At 49.6% G+C, this 17,003-nt stretch overlaps 1 protein-coding gene and 1 long non-coding RNA gene across 2 annotated transcripts in view; both read left to right on the top strand.

The window, feature by feature from the left end:
- Nucleotides 1-12,143, top strand: part of LOC144163052 (uncharacterized) — an 84,661-nt gene extending 72,518 nt beyond the window's left edge. The window contains exons 5-8 of the mRNA XM_077693845.1: nt 264-398; nt 1,811-1,923; nt 8,343-8,488; nt 12,000-12,143. Of these exons, the coding sequence (XP_077549971.1) occupies nt 264-398; nt 1,811-1,923; nt 8,343-8,488; nt 12,000-12,019 (414 nt within the window). The 3' untranslated portion in view covers nt 12,020-12,143. The remainder of the gene's footprint in view (nt 1-263; nt 399-1,810; nt 1,924-8,342; nt 8,489-11,999) is intronic.
- LOC144163053 (uncharacterized) overlaps nt 1-17,003 on the top strand; it is a 487,499-nt gene that overhangs the window by 120,105 nt on the left and 350,391 nt on the right. The gene's annotated exons all lie outside the window — the stretch shown is intronic.

Raw genomic sequence — 17,003 nt, 5'->3', positions numbered from 1 at the left:
GCAAAGGGATGCTGATGTAGGGGCCGCAACTTGCTTGGTTTCCTGAATTAATTACTTCACAACGTAGTGCGGACAGCGCATGCGCATTGCTTGTTGCTGTCTACAATTTTTCAGACTTCCTCGTATTGATCTACCGCGAAGTAACGCAGGAGCGCTGCATCTGTAGCGCGTAAGAGCGTAATTGGGACGATAACGATAATTTGTCGGCGGCTTGTACGCAGTCGAACTGACGTCTTTCTCGTCTTTCTTTTTTCTGTAACCAGAGGATGGCCCTCTCTGACGACCGCTTCCTGATGATCGTGGCGGTCTTCGTCTTTATGGCTGTTCTTGTAGGTGTTGTCATGGTCCTGCTCTACATGGCCGTCCAAATTCCCATGGGCCGGAGGATGCCATTACCCGTAAGTGGGCGGCTGCAGTTTCAACTTTTGTTTGTCGTTGAAGCTTCTGCTGCATCCTGCTTGCACCACACTCGAACGTCCCTTACATAACACCCGCCACTCCGTTAACGAAAAGGCTGTGTCTAAAGCGCCACCCGACGGCCCTATAAGCACATGGCTAAAGCGAAGTCCATTTGCGCTTTTGGATGAAAGAAGGCTGCCGCTACTTCGTCCCCCTTTAGCGAAACGTAACGTAAACAAACCTAATACAACATAACGATCAGAAACAATCATTTAAAGCACCGAACACTAACCTAAGCCTTCAAAATGTAAAAAAATAGCAGTGGCTTTGCTCGACTATGGCAGGATATACGTATAGCGTGAGCTAAGGTTCAGCTGGTTATTCTTAGGTTTCCTGGTTGTCTAGGATTAGCTTGATTATCTTGCTTACTGCCGCAAAAACAATTTCCGGTCCAATCCACTCCAATCCAATCCAATGCAATCCAATCTAATTGCGGCGGCGGTGGCTCCGGCGCGCTGGATGTGCGCCGGGAGACGGCACTGCTCCTCGCGCATGCGCAGCACGGCTCTCCAGGAGCCACGCGAAACTGCGCAGTCTCGACCAGTGTAGCTCACGCTACAAAAACTACGACTGTAAACAGCCGGACTGCAACCACCACCTGTGAGAACAGGAATCTGAGGCGGAACCTCTACAACACCACAGCAGCAGACGCCGTGGCTCTAGGCAGCCGAGTCTTAGAAATTTGAGTCGGTCGGCACTGTAGCCATAGCTGTAGCGCTGAGCGTTCTAGACATTGTAACGAAAGCGCGTTTGTGTCTGACTACCGCTGATAGTGCAAGACAATCGAATCTGAACGCCAAAAAGACACTACTGACGCTATCGTCTTCGTTGTTGGGTTTGGGGTGCAGGAGCAGCGCTAGTATTAAACCAAGAGTGTAAAATATAGGTATATTAGTCCTTTTTGGTAAGATGACATGTCATCACCCCGATACAAAGGGGAAACCAATAGAAATCATCATCATCATCATCATGCAGGTGAATGATTGGGTTGGAAGAGGTAAACAACAAAGGCCCAGAACTGTTTTCACGGAGCCGACATCTTATCCCGCCGTCCAGTTTTCTGCTTTCTACGCATCAATAGCACCGGCAAAGGGATGCTGATGTAGGGGCCGCAACTTGCTTGGTTTCCTGAATTAATTATTTCACAACGTAGTGCGGACAGCGCATGCGCATTGCTTGTTGCTGTCTGCAATTTTTCAGACTTCTTCGTATTGATCTACCGCGAAGTAACGCAGGAGCGCTGCATCTGTAGCGCGTAAGAGCGTAATTGGGACGATAAAGATAACTTGTCGCCGGCTTGTAGGCAGTCGAACTGACGTCTTTCTCGTCTTTCTTTTTTCTGCAACCATAGAGAAGGCCCACCTATGCCGTACAGCGGCGAAACCAAAGAACAGCTCCAATTCCAAGGCGCCAACGACCCAACCAGATTAATGCGGATCGACCTGCGCTGCCGGCAGACCGCCCGTAAGTGGGCGGCCACGAAAAACTCAATAGCGCAAACGGAGGTAATTCGTTGGACAGAATTTTGAAAAAAAAAAAAAAAAAAAACAACGACAGAGAGACAAAGTTTCTGAGGGACTATACTAGATTGCCGCTAGGTAGTCAAAATGTTCAAAGATGATCTGACAATATTTAGAAAAATATGCATCTTGCACATCTACCCCAAAACCGAAGAATAAGCGAAAAACGTCCGCTAAAAATACGTTCAAAATACGAATAAAAACAGCTACAATGACTAACCATGTAACTGCCAGCATTACTACAAAAATTCAGATTTCGCGGAAGTAACCATTGATCGTTATAATAGCGTAAGTGTAGATAATCGGTAGGACGGAATTTAAATATAAAATAATAGAATGCAAAATTTAAAATTAAAATACAATAGAAATAAAATAGATAGAAATAAAATAAAATAAAATACTTACACATCTCCCCCAGATCCGAAGAATAACCGAAAGAAGTCCGCAAAAGAACGTTTAAAGTATGAATAAAGAATAGCGTAAATAGACCAAGTTTGAAACACCTTGCATGTACAAAAAAAAAAAAAACAATTAGCGAAGTAAAGGCCCATAACGGTATTAATTTACATCACTGGCGAAAAGAACCAAATAGTACTTCAAAAGATCGTTGGCTACTCATAGCCAAAAACGCCCGTGTGCACGAGATTTTGGCGCACGTTAAAGATCTCCAGGTGGTCAAAATTAATCCGGAACCCTCCACTACGGCGCGCCTCATCGCTGGCGTTGCGTCGGCGCGTTAAACCCTACAGTCAGCCATATTTGGCTGTAAAGAACTCTCTAGACAAGCGGCATCAGAGTGCTACGCGTTAGTGGACAACTCTATGAATTCCTGCAGAGTTTTTTTACTGCCGCCTCATTAGCATTAGCACGCTACAGCTTTTCTGGTGGAGGCGAAACGCACGGACGCCGTGTGTCGAGATTTCGCTACCCAGGTGGTCAAAACTAATCCGGAGACCCTCAGTGCGGCGTGCCCGCCTCATAGCACGGGTGTATCTTCGACGTAATAAATCGATCAATCAATACACCAATCAATCAACCAACCTGTCAGTCAGTCACTCAATCAGTGAACCGGTCAATCAGTCGATCACACTCAGTCGATCAAACACTCAGTTGATAAATAAATCGATCAATAAATCAATCAATCAATCAATCAATCAATCAATCAATCAATCAATCAATCAATCCATCAATCAATCAATCTTTTGAGGCGAAAATACTCCGCACACTTCCACTTGCCTGCCCGTCACTTAAGTGAATATGCTGGATACAGGAACTTGAGGTTCTGTTTTGATTAATTCTTGTTTTGCTGGGAAATTGTTGCGGTCTTTATGCCTCATTGTTACGCTAATAAATCTGTTATTTTTGCTATTGTAAAGCTTAGCCGAGTTAGCTCAGGGGATCGCATCGTTCTTTTCGAAGGTCTTCTTTTTCAGGGGCCACTCATCCGAAATTCCTATTGTTTCCCCGCTCGATCCCTATATTAGGTGGCATACTGCTCGCATCCTGTCAGCTCAACGTCCTCGTTACTATTGTGCACAACCTTATTTCTGTAATCATGAAGCAACCCCGCCCAACGAGCCGTTTTGTTGAGCTGCCCTACTGGTTGCCCCTTACTCTGTACGGTATGAACCAGGGATGTTTCCGAGCGTTTGGTCGTGCGCTCTGTCAATTCGCTTTCAAAGTGTCATCTGGGGGCACTTTTCCTGTACCATTATTAGTTTGTCACATTGACGCGCCCAACACTTGCGCTATGAGGCACGCCTTTGGTGAAGTGCTAAGGATTTGTCTTTCTTGGCCCCAGTATATAAAACAAGAACGCGTTCATTCTAGGAATGCGAGTGTCCTTACTTGGACGTTATCTTTTCGTAGTGAACCCGTCTTTTCTCTACTCCGAATGGGTATCCTCCTGCGCAAATGTAACTTGCGCCCTCTTAATTTTGAACAATTTTGTATTCATGTATTATTCGCAATTTTTTGTGAGTAAAATAATTGCCATGCATGACATTTTCCGGACATAACCTGGCAAACTCTATGGCTTAGGCAGCAGGCTGGACTCAGTCTCACTATGTGTGTCTGTCACATGATCGTTTATGGCATTCCTTTTGTATCAGGGTGCTGACATGTCACCGCACTGCAGAGGCTAATTAATGTATCTGTGTTATACTACTCTAATAATTTGCAAATACACCGCCTTGTTTTAGTATTTAATCAAACTACGCGTTACCTGAGACACGCGCACCGACTGTTCAACTATGTCGCGGGCAAATCAACGTAAAGTAGATTCATAACGCCCTTGACCTGCGTGAAGGGGTGGCGGAACAACCCGTTCGACCACAGTCATCCTGCCATGAGGACTACCGTATTGGCACGAATCTAATGCGCGCTCTTGTTTCCCTAAATGTAGCCTTTAAATTGCTGTGCGCGTTACAATGGGGCTCAAAATGAAACATGCTTCAAAACGGCTTCAAGCGCTAACTCCTCGCGGAATCCAAATCAATCCAAAGCAATTCAGCATCACGTGTATAAGTTTTAGTGTATCTATTTTATCTGCACATTCCAACAGCAAACGCTTCCGATGTTCCCAGCTCCAGCTTTAATACCAGAGAGCGATGGATAAACGAGTGTAAAAAGTGGTTTTTGCGGCCCCAGTTCCGTGTGTCCAATAATGTTCTGCCGAATACTTGGTGTCCTGTATTTCAGATCTGCGACCCGCCGCGGTGGCTCAGTGGCTAAGGCGTTGCGCTGTTGAGCACGAGGTCGCGGGTTCGATTCCCGACCGCGGCGGCCGCTTTTCTGATGGAGGCGAAAAGCAAAAACGCCCGTGTGTACAAGATTTCGGCGCACGATAAAGATCCCCAGGTGGTCAAAATTAATCCGGAGCCCTCCACTACGGCGCGCCTCATCGCCTGCGTTGCGTCGGCGCGTTAAACCCCACAATCAATCAATCAATTTCAGATCTGCGCGGTAGAACTGGCGTGATGTAAAGTAAACCTATCTGCGCGTTACAATGGGGGTGTTTTAGAATCGCGCAAATGCCATATGTGCGGGCTCCCGTGCTACCTTCCACTTTGCAACGATAGTTCAAAAAAGGGGCTCAATTGTTTTGGTCCCTAATTTCACTGCTCGCGGAGGTTCCGGAGAGGGAGGTGACACGCTGTTAGTGTTGGTCACAAGAAATATTCACATTTTGGTGCGGAACGATCCCAGAAGGCCGCGGGAAGAACCGCGGAGGGAACCCGAGTTGGGCACGCTGACTTGCGTGTTCGAGAGTCATACGTACACCGCAGCAGCACGTTTGTAATATGCAAGAAATACAAAGCGCAGCTCTGCCGGGTTGATGTTGGAGTAATTGTGTCGTCATCGCATCGAACTAAGCAACTCGTGGAGACACTTTTACGATAGTAAAGCGAAGCTCTCTAGGCCTTACCTGCACCGTAGATCGTAGCACCTGAACACACTGCTGGAAAGCCAACTTTACACAATGAGTTTTACAAAACGACGATGATAATAAGCGAATAATGATAAAAAATACGCCCACCTCCCCTCGCGGGAACCCTGGTGTGATGCGACGCTGAGGGGGGTTCAAGCGCAACGGAGAGCAACCGTCGACCGAAAGGCCGCCGGAGTGCGGCACACCGGTTATATGCGCAGCGCGCCCGAAGGAGAGGAGACCGCGGAGAGAGAGAGTACTGCACATGCGCAAGCGCGCGCAGCGCCGCGCGCAGGTGTTCGCTTTCGCCTGGGCACGCGCCGGCGCCAGTGCGTCTGCCGCGGCCATGACGCAACACAATCCACTTTAATTCAATCCAATCCAAAGCCAATCCACTCCAAGCCAAGTCAATCCAATCCAAAGCCAATCCACTCCAAGCCAAGTCAATCCAATCGAATCCAATCCAATGCCCCTCGCGAGAGAGTGTTCGCTATCGGAGAGGAGAGGGCGAGAGTTGCGGACAACAACGGACGCACGCGGGAAGGACACGGCCGCTGACAAGAGATGCTCGACGCGTCGCATCTAATAAGCGATATGATAATAAGCGATAATAAGCGCCCCAAGCGAAACGCTTGCCGTGGTCGAAGTGGAACCTTGGTCCCTCACGTTATGAAGCCAGCGTCCACGGTGTAGGAAGCCGGTGTCTGTCACATTACGCCATTTAGATACGGTCGTAACAGATCGGATTTTGAACTTGGACTTTGGCTCAGGTTGAATGGGAGAAAGATTCGTGTCGTAGCCATCGTTCTCTTCATTGAGAAACGCGCTTTGATTTTCTGCGGCAATGCCAACTTTATCGCGAATGCTCAGCAGAAAACGGCTGTAACTGTCTTCCCTAGGAATGACAGCCGCCAACAATCAACAGAAATAAAATTTACCCATTTCTTTATTTTCAAGTAAATTCTGTGTTACCTTGATGTCGTGCGCTAAAAAGCTTCACTGGTCATCTACCGTCCCAGTGTGGGATGGATTGAGATTTTTGTCTCGTTGTGAGTTGACTCGCAAACGTGGTAACGCAGTGCGTTTGAATAATTTCCTGAAAGAGGTGACTTTTGTTGCTTTTTAGTTTGTGAACAGAATGACGCGTTTCGCGGAATTCAACCACCCGCCAAAAACGTGCCCAGGCGTCGCAGTCAATGCATTTTAGAAATGGGGAACGCATCGGGTGCAAGCTGCCCAGAAGGGAGAACTGCCCCGACACCATCGAAACGTTTGTGTTGTGTTCGCCTTTGATCGGCGCCGTCTTTGACAAATGCTTTGCGTGTTCTATTTTAGTGTTAGACTTGCTCTCTGTTGCGCTCAGCCTTTTTCTAGAACCCGCTGGCTCTAGATTTTCGCCGGAAGGGAGCAACTAAGGTGCAAGGTGTGCCCGAGTGACAATGACTTTTGGGCGGTGGTTTGTGAATTGACAAAATGAGTCTGGCGCGGTATCTATTTGTCTGGTAGTGTACCTTCGTATAACAAATGATCGTTCGCAGAGGTAGTGTCTTTACAAACATCAGCCAGTTTCAACTTTTGTTTGTCGTTGAAGCTTCCGCTCCATCCTGCTCGCACCGCACTCGAACGTCCCTTACATAACACCCCCCACTCCGTTAACGAAAAGGCTGTGTCTAAAGCGCCACCCGACGGCCCTATAAGCACACGGCTAAAGCGAAGTCCATTTGCGCTTTTGGATGAAAGAAGGCTGCATCTGGCGCTACTTCGTCCCCCTTTAGCGAAACGTAACGTAAACAAACCTAATACAACATAACGATCAGAAACAATCATTTAAAGCACCGAACACTAACCTAAGCCTTCAAAATGTAAAAAAAAATTAGCAGTGGCTTTGCTCGACTATGGCAGGATATACGTATAGCGTGAGCTAAGGTTCAGCTGGTTATTCTTAGGTTTCCTGGTTGTCTAGGAGTAGCTTGATTATCATGCTTACTGCCGGTAAAACAATTTCCGGTCCAATCCACTCCAATCCAATGCAATCCAATCTAATCGCGGCGGCGGTGGCGGCTCCGGCGCGCTTGCTGTGCGCCTGGAGACGGCACTGCTCCTCGCGTGTGCGCAGCACGGCTCTCCAGGAGCCATGCGAAACTGCTCAGTCTCGACCAGTGTAGCTCACGCTACAAAAACTACGAGTGCAAACAACCGGACTGCAACCACCACCTGTGAGAACAGGAATCTGAGGCGGAACCTCTACAACACCACAGCAGCAGACGCCGTGGCTCTAGGCAGCCGAGTCTCAGAAATTTGAGTCGGTCGGCACTGTAGCCATAGCTGTAGCGCTGAGCGTTCTAGACATTGTAACGAAAGCGCGTTTGTGTCTGACTACCGCCGATAGTGCAGGACAGTCGAATCTGAACGCTAAAAAGACACTACTGACGATTTCCTCTTCGTTGTTGGAGTTGGGGTGCAGGAGCAACATAGGTATATTAGTCCTTTTTGGTAAGATGACATGTCATCACCCCGATACAAAGGGGAAACCAATAGAAATCATCATCATCATCATGCAGGTGAATGATTGGGTTGGAAGAGGTAAACAACAAAGGCCCAGAACTGTTCTCACGGAGCCGACATCTTATCCCGCCGTCTAGTTGCCTGCTTTCTACGCATCAATAGCACCGGCAAAGGGATGCTGATGTAGGGGCCGCAACTTGCTTGGTTTCCTGAATTATTTCACAACGTAGTGCGGACAGCGCATGCGCATAGCTTGTTGCTGTCTGCAATTTTTCAGAATTCTTAGTATTGACCTACCGCGAAGTAACGCAGGAGCGCTGCATCTGTAGCGCGTAAGAGCGTAATTGGGACGATAACGCTGATTTGTCGGCGGCTTGTAGACAGTCGAACTCACGTCTTTCTCGTCTTTCTTTTTTCTGTAACCATAGAAATCCGCCCCGAAGGACCGTCGTCCAAGACCGATCGGTCGTCCTCCTGTCGCTTTTCCTCCATCTTGCTGTCCTCCTCCTCATCCTTTTTGTCCTCCTCCTGGTGCTGGTAATACTTATCCCTGGACCCGGCCAGCACTACTCCGGTAAGTGGGCGGCCACGAAAAACTCAATAGCGTAAACGGAGGTAATTCGTCGGACAGAATTTTGAAAAAAAAAAAAAAAGACAGAGAGACAAAGTTTCTGAGGGACTATACTAGATTGCCTCTAGGTAGTCAAAATGTTCAAAGATGATCTGACAAAATTGAGAAAAATATGCATCTTACACATCTACCCCAAAACCGAAGAATAAGTGAAAAAAGACCGCAAAAAATACGTTCAAAATAGGAATAAAAACAGCTACAATGACTAACCATGTAACTGCCTGCATTACTACAAAAATTCAGATTTCGCGGAAGTAACCATTAATCGTTATAATAGCGTAAGTGTAGATAATCGGTCGGACAGAATTTAAATATAAAATAATAGAATGCAAAATTTAAAATTAAAATACAATAGAAATAAAATCGATAGAAATAAAATAAAATAAAATACTTACACATCTCCCCCAGACCCGAAGAATAACGGAAAGAAGTCCGCAAAAGAGCGTTTAAAGTACGAATAAAGAATAGCGTAAATAGACCAAGTTTGAAACACCTGGCATGTACAAAAAAAACAATTAGCGAAGTAAAGGCCCATAACAGTATAAATTTACATCACTGGCGAAAAGAACCAAATAGTACTTCAAAAGATCGTTCGCTACTTATAGCCAAAAACGCCCGTGTGCACGAGATTTCGGCGCACGTTAAAGATTTCTAGGTGGTCAAAATTAATCCGGAACCCTCCACTACGGCGCGCCTCATCGCTGGCGTTGCGTCGGCGCGTTAAACCCTACAGTCAGCCATATTTAGCTGTGAAGAACTCACTCTAGACAAGCGGCGTCAGAGTGCTACGCATTACTGGACAATTCTATGAATTCCTGCAGAGGTTTTTTACTGCCACCTCGTTAGCAGGCTACAGCTCTAGGCGCTGCTGTATGTGATCTCAAGCAAGCATGCCCGGAAATTTCCAATGAGTGCTGGCAATTATCTCCCTTCTCCTTCGCTTACTGAAAGGACACCAAATGAGTAATTTTGTCTTGAGGCTGAGTCGTGAATTTTATAACGCTTGCTAGAAATTGTTAGGCAACGAAAGGTAGTTTCCTGCTTACGAAGTACAGTTGTTTCATTGAGACCATTTTTGCATAGTTATTTTTAATATCAGAAAAGAAGGGGATGCTCTAACAGGCATATGGTGCAAGCTAACTAAAAAACTCCCAAGCATTTCCCCGAGGGTGAACATGGTTAAGTGCGAATGCACGGGGTGATGCTATGAGGGGGAGTAAAGTTAAAATCCGTTGGCATTCGCCCGTGAGCGCGCGCGAGCCGACCAACGGAGGTCTGGCAGTTTATCGCTGCATATATAGGGGGGTACGCCGCGCCGAGCGCGCCGAGCCAGGTGGCTGAGAGAGAAGGCGAGCGCAAGGGGAGAGGGACAGCGGCGCACGGCAGCTGCAGCCGAGCGAGGGGGAGAGGAGAGAGTGTGACGTCACGGTGGAGAGAGGCGCGCGGCAGCTGCTGGGGAGAGGATGCGCGCTGTGACGTCATACCATGACGTCACGGCGCGAGGAGCGGTGCGGGGAGCGGCGCGCACCCGCGCAGCCACGGCGAGGAGGCGGAGCGAGCGCGGTCACGTGGTGAAGTGACGTCACCGCGCCGTTGCTACCGACGCTCCTTTGCTACCTTTGCCTCTGCTACCTCTGCTACCTTTGCATTGTGGCGTGGTCTTTTCGCGCTTATGTCACGCTCACGGAGCAATATATAGTCATGCTTCTTAATGTAGCCAGATGGGGCGTAGCCAGATGGGGCGTTCACAAAATTAAATTCGCATCAAACATCGGGCGCAGCAGCAATGCCCAAAAACACTGATATGTCGGCCTTCCCTCGGAAAAAATGGCTTCCCCCTGTTCTTCCGTGTTACCATGCAATGTTTCACTGAAATGAACCCCCCCTCCCCTTTTATGTAACACTTTTAACCTTGTCTCGCGGACCTGTTGCAGATTCTGGTTAGGCAAACCTAATTCCCTTAGCGAAAAGTAATACGTTTTAAATGCGTACGTGTACGCTTGAAGTGCACTTCAAATATACTTTGTATTTGTACATGTTTCAAGTGCATTAATAATTGCATTTTCTCAATTTTTAGTAAATACTGAAAATACATTTTAAAGGTGCTGGAAAAATACAGTGCTTTTAAGTACCCTCCAAATAGATTAAGAATGCACTGAACCTCACGAATGTGCGCTTAAGGCATTCAGAATATATTAAAAATGTATTTCTTCCCGCCAAATGATCATGGTGTAAATGCACTGTAAATATTATAAAAATACACTTAACTAGCCACATTTAGAGCAGCACTCTGAGTATACTTTAAAAGTGGGCTTAAGCATAGAAATATACTCCGAATATATTCGAAATATATTTCAGATGCATTTTACGTTTGTAGAACGAACATGGCAGAGATACTCTCAATGCAGGAAAATATTTTTTTGAAAATACATTTTAAATGTATTAAAAAAGCTTTGCCGAAATATATTTCGAGTACACTTCAGGCGCATTGTGTGAAACTTGTGACCACACCAATTTTTTACGGCTCGCGTCTTGAATTCCGTTTACGACTCGACCACGCAACTGAGTTCTGCCCCCAGCTATCTCCAAATTTGGCCCAAAGCGGCCGCTTGATCGACATTTTAGAGGAAGTGACGTAGAACGATTGCCGTTATTATTGCAGCTTTGAATATCCGTGTTGTGCGCGACGCCAGACTTCTGCGAGCGGTGGTGCTTCCCGCCGGGAAGTGTCACCTGATGGCTCTACTGGTTCACGCTCAAACGAAAACGTAATAAATAAAACACGCCCTTTAGAAGACAGGCACATTGAAACCCACGTGTGGTCGGTCGAAATCTCGCTGTTTTTGTACTCGTACACAGGAAGGTGTAATCAACAGCTGTGTGGCTTAAAGAGGCCATGAAGGCAAGATAAAAGTTTTGAACTTGCACTCTAACTCTAAATAAATAACCGAGATGGTGAAGAAAACGGACGAATCAATGGCGACTCCCTTTCAACTTTCTAAGAATTCAAGTTTTTTGCTATCTCACAGAACCTATAGTTTGTACTGTTCGGGTCCACTAACCCCAATACTGTTAGTAACTGTCAATAAACTTGACTGGAGATTTGTAGAGGGGCCTCTAGTTCTGTTAAGTCGTATCGCTTGAGTGGTAAAGTGAAGCTAACAAACTGATAACGATATTTTAGTGCTGGCCTACAATACGTCTCTCCTTCTCATATTTCGGCAATGTAGCGCAATTTGATAGCTTTGCAATATTTCTCGCGTGTTTTCTGCTAAAAAACGTCTTCGCTGGCTGGAACGGAGCTGTGTAAGATGATTGCACCTTAAATTGGTTGCATGTTATTGGGGCTCCGGTGATAGCTAAACTGGGCATTTATTTTTTGCCACCGTGATAAACAAATGTTCCTAGGTAGCAAACGAAGCGTTTAATTTGAAACGTTACTCTGTTCGCGCAGACTTCTGCAAGAGGAAGTAGGCGCCCCGCAGCCTCAACGTGCCAACCTTCACCACCAGACACGAGCATGGCCGTTGTCGACTCCCCCCTACCATGCCCCGCTGGCCGCGTGCCCACCATCGAAGGCAATAAAAAACTCCCACCTCCCCTCGCGGGAACCCCTGTGTAGATGCGGCGCATAGGGGGTTCACGTTGCAGCGTTGGACAGCGGAGGAACGGCGCTGGAGCGATGGAGCGGAGCGGCGCAGGCACCGCGTTTTATAGGCCGCATAACGGTGAGGGGACGCGGCAGCGGCAGCGCCAGTGCGTCTGCCGCGACTATGACGCAGCATAATCCAACACAATCCACTTTAATCCAATCCAATCCAAGCCAATTTTGCCAGTCCAATGCCCCTCGCGAGAGAGTGTTCGCTATCGGAGAGGAGAGGTGGTGAGCGGCGGAGAGCGCAGCTAGCGCGGCGAGGAGAATGGGGAAGGCGCGGACGCCGACGGCTACAACGCCGACGACGCCGGATGCAGGGACAAGGCGGGTGAATGAGATGCAGTCGCATCTAAAAGTATCGCAACACCCCGTGCTTGTTACGCTTTTGTGTTGGCAACCTGTGGTTGTCTAGTTCAGGAGAATTCCCTCATAAAGGGTGTTTTACATAACGTGTGACATATTTCGGTGAGCTTCTTGGTGACCTGCAAAATTGCTCTCGTCTCTTAAAAAACTCGTGACTGAACCAGCAAATCCCAGATCCCTGTAATCTCGTAAAACCTCCCGAATCGCTGCTGTACTGCTTCAGTCAACGCGCTCCAGACTTTGTCATGAACTCAGATAGTTGAAAGTTGAGTTTATTTACAACATACATCTTAGTTTGCTGCAGGCCTAGGCCTGCGTTCCTCTGCAGTTGAAAGCAGTTACATGTGTATTTGCTTAGCGCCTGATAACTCTTCCACAACGCAACTTTACGCGAGTACTTATACGTCATTTGATTTCAATACTGCCCATTTCTCGCAGTGTGGTCTTTTAACCGTATATATTTACCTTCTCTAAATTCCCGCTATTAATTTCTTGATTCGTGACGTCGCTTTCGCGGCATTTCGTTCACCTGTGGGCACAATCCATGGCACGCACTTCTGGTACAACCTCGCGCCAACTACGGGGTCGCTTTGAACACATTCACTGTTTTATTCACGCTATTTGGGCTAAAAGGAGCCCCCCCCAGCCCCCCTTACTCGCTGTGCCACTGTGACCGCAAAGTAGATTTCTGGGTTATGACACTGGAGGCCTGGGTTCGCTCTCCAGCTGGTCTAACAATTCTTTGTTTAATCTGATGGTGGGGGTGGTGGCCCGAAAAATAACGCATGCCAACCTAGGGGGATTGGCCAAGAAGGGCCAAAAAATGTAGCAGAAGGAAGAATTTGGTCTAAGTTCAAGAGAGAGTGCGCTGCCGCAGGCGACTCATCGTCGTCGTTGTCTTCGCTCTCTGACTCCGCAAGTACTTGCCGAATGATTTCTTCAAGCGTAAACCAAGCGCACAGTTCCAACTCACTTTGGAAATTCGATGCGCACAGACTTCAAGTTGTTACTGAGCCCGTGTGCAGCGCAGCTGTCTACGGACAACAATACTTTGCCGCCTTCTACATCAAGTTTGCGATTTACCTTCCTCACATAACTTTCAAAAAGCTGCTGGGTTATTCAGTCTTTCTCGTTGGCCTCGTAGAAGACGGGCAGAGACTGGCGCGAAGGCCTCTGTTTATGGCGACATGCCTCAGTGTGCGTGGTAGCAGGCCCGGCTGACCCTTCGATAGTCCGAAAAAAATAGCCGTGGCTTAGCTCGGCTATGCCAGGATATGCGTAGCGTGAGGTAAGGTTCAGTTGGTTATTCTTAGGTTTCCTGGTTGTGTAGGATTAGCTGATTATCATGCTTACTGCTGCTAAAATGATTTACAATCGGATCCAATACAATCTAATCCAATTCAATTCAATACCATCCAATCCAATCCATTCCAAACCTATCCAATCCCGTCGTGGCAGCGGCGGCTCCGGCGTACCAGAGAGAGATAAAACATTTATTATCATGTCCAGCAGTAGTGGGGTGGGGAAAGAAGGGATGGGGCGGCGAGGTGTGTGGTGGACCTCCCCGCTACAACCGCCTACTCACTGCGCGTCTCAGTGGAGACGGCGTTTTCGGCCTTCACCGCGCGAGGATGTCCATCACCTGCCGGACCGTGCCGCGTTGATGGCCGATGTCGTCGCTTCTTATGGCGAGTGCCATGCTTGGTGGCATTAGGTCTTGGGTGTCTTCTGGGGGCCTGCAGTCCCATAAAAGATGTGGTGTTGTAGCCCTGGCTGCGTTGCAGTGTTGACAGTGGTCGGTCGGGTAAACGGTGGGGCAGATGTGCTTGGCGAATACGGGGGTCCATATCGCTTCCGTTTGGAGTTGACGGAGTATCGTCGACTCCGCTCGTGGGAGGTCGGGGTGCGGCGGTGGGTACTTTCGTCTGGTGTCGCGGTACCAGGCTAGAATCTCACCGTATGTGAGGAGCGGCGTGGGTTTGGGGGGGGGGAGCTGTTGGACGGAACGTGCGGGGTCGTGTACGGCTGCGCGACTGGTAAGCGCGCGTGCCGCAGCGTCCGCCTCCGCATTCCTGTTAACAGTTCCGCCGTTTGCTAGGTCGGTGTGGGCCGGGAACCATGTGAGTCGGGCGAGCTTTGGGTGTGCCCGGGAGGGGGTGCAGATCCGTAGGGTGGCGGGGGCTAACTGGTTGGTGGCGAAACGGAGGATCGCTAAGCGAGAGTCGCTGATGATCGTGGTGCACGGAAGTTGGGTGAGGGCCAGAGCGATAGCGAACTCCTCGGCCAGAGTCGTGTGTGTTGTACGTATGCTTGCGGCTGTCTTGAGGGCGCCCGTGGCAGCTGATATGACGGCGACCGCGTAAGCATCTGGTCTGCCGGGGTATGGTGCGGCGTAGACGTAGTAAGCGCTTGTGTCTTGTGCGTACATCTTGGTTAGGGCCTTCGCTCGGGCTAGGCGACGTTCAGGGTTGGCGTCGGGGTGCATGTGTTTGGGCAGCGGGGGGATCCTGAGCCGTCGGCTGAAGACTAGTGGCGGTGGGCCGGTGGGTGTAGGGCCGATGTGGCCGGGGGGGGGCTGTAACCGATGCGGGCCAGGATTGCGCGGCCTGTCTTTGTCTGGGTGAGTCTTACGAACTGTGTGGTTCGCTGGGCTTCGGCGATCTCGGCGAGCGTGTTGTGAACGCCTAGGTCGAGGAGTTTCTCCGTGTTGGTATACGTGTAGAGACCGAGCTCCGCCGGCTTCAGATTGTGGTATGCCGCCACGTATGCGACGTGACTAACGGCGAAAGACTGAACTAGCCGGAGGAGGCTGGTCTCTCTCATGCCGGCATATCGTGTGGCTACCTTGCGGATGAGTTGCATGGCCGTGGTGATTTTGGCGTTTAGGCGCTGTAACGTGTGTCCGTTGTGGCGGAGTGCGTCAATGTACATGCCGAGTACCCGTATGGACTTGACTTGCGGGATGGGGGTGCCGTCCTTCGTCTTCAGCTTGATGTTAGGGGGTGCTTCACGATTGTTGCGCGTGCCAGGGGGTGGGAGGATGAGCAGTTCGGACTTTGCCGGGGAGCACCGGAGTCCCGTACCTTGGAGTTGCTCTTCCACGGTGTCAATAGGTTGCTGCAGGGCGGTTTCGATTTGTCCGTCGCTGCCACCGGCCTTCCATATGGTGATATCATCCGCGTAAATGGTGTGTTTGACGTCTGGGAGGCTGCCCAGTCTGCGAGCAACTCCTATCATGACTAGGTTAAACAATAGGGGGGATATCACTGATCCTTGGGGTGTGCCGGTGCTACCCAGGGTCTTCTCTGGGAGCTCGATGTCGCCGGCCACGATTTGTGTCGTGCGGTTAGCGAGGAAGTCTTTGACATACGCAAAAGTGCGGTGTCCCATGTTGAGGTGCGAGACCTGCGCGAGGATTGCTGAGTGGTGCACCTTATCAAAGGCGCTCTGAAGATCCAGGCCCAGTAGAGCGTAGTTGTCGAGGGATCCGGCGGGGGGGGGAGGGGGGGGGGTTCAGGATCTCGTGTTGAATGAGGAGCATTGCGTCTTGTGTGCTAAGCTTAGTCCGAAAGCCCAGCAGAGTGTCGGGGTACAGGTCGGCTTCTTCGAGGTACGTCTGCCAGCGATTTACGAGAACGTGCTCCAGCAGCTTACCGAGGCAGGATGTAAGGGAAATCGGTCGGAGGTGATCGATGTGTGGAGGCTTGCCGGGTTTGGGGATAAGCGTTGTGCGCGCTTTCTTCCATTGTGGGGGTAGCTTGCCCGATTGCCAGCACTTGTTGTAGTAGGCTGTGAGCGCCGAGATTGCGCCGTCGGTCATGTTCCGCAGGGCTTTGTTGGTGACCTTGTCAGGTCCAGCTGCCGATCTGCAGTTGAGCTTCTGGAGTTCCGCCCGCACCTCCCATTCCTCGATGTCCGCGTCGAGGCCCGGGTTAGGTGCCCCCACCTAGTCCGAAAGGGGGTCTGGGGGGGGGGGGGTGGCTGGGAGATATTTGTTGTCGAGGCGTTGACGGACCACTGAGTCACCGAGCTCACGCAGCGCTTTGTGGAGGGTGCGGGCCAGGACATGCCGTTGCGTGCTCTTGGTCTTGCTCTCATCGAGGAGATGTCGGAGTAATTGCCATGTGCGGCTTTTGTGCATCTGGCCATCGGCCTCTTGGCAAATGGCGTGCCAATGTTGGCGGCAGAGGGTTGAACTGTGAGCCTCTATCTCGCGGTTGAGTTGCGCCAGGCGTTTGCGGAGGCTTCGGTTGTGTCTTTGGCGTTTCCAGCGGGCTCGTATAGATGCTCTGGCTTCTGTGAGATGAGCGAGGCGGCTGTCGGTGAGCGGGGCGTCTGCGTCGATGGGGATCAGTGCAGTGGCCTCGTAGGTGGCAGAATGCAGAGCGCGTGTCCAGTCGTCAATATCCTCTATGGTAGGCGGAAGGCTGGCATCGAGGT

This window comes from Haemaphysalis longicornis, unplaced genomic scaffold (assembly GCF_048455015.1).
Source record: "Haemaphysalis longicornis isolate Haplotype H1 unplaced genomic scaffold, Haemaphysalis longicornis Haplotype H1 scaffold_12, whole genome shotgun sequence".
NCBI lineage: Eukaryota > Metazoa > Arthropoda > Arachnida > Ixodida > Ixodidae > Haemaphysalis > Haemaphysalis longicornis.
The sequence above is the reverse complement of the archived record's forward strand: the minus strand, read 5'-3'. Positions and strand labels throughout refer to the sequence as shown.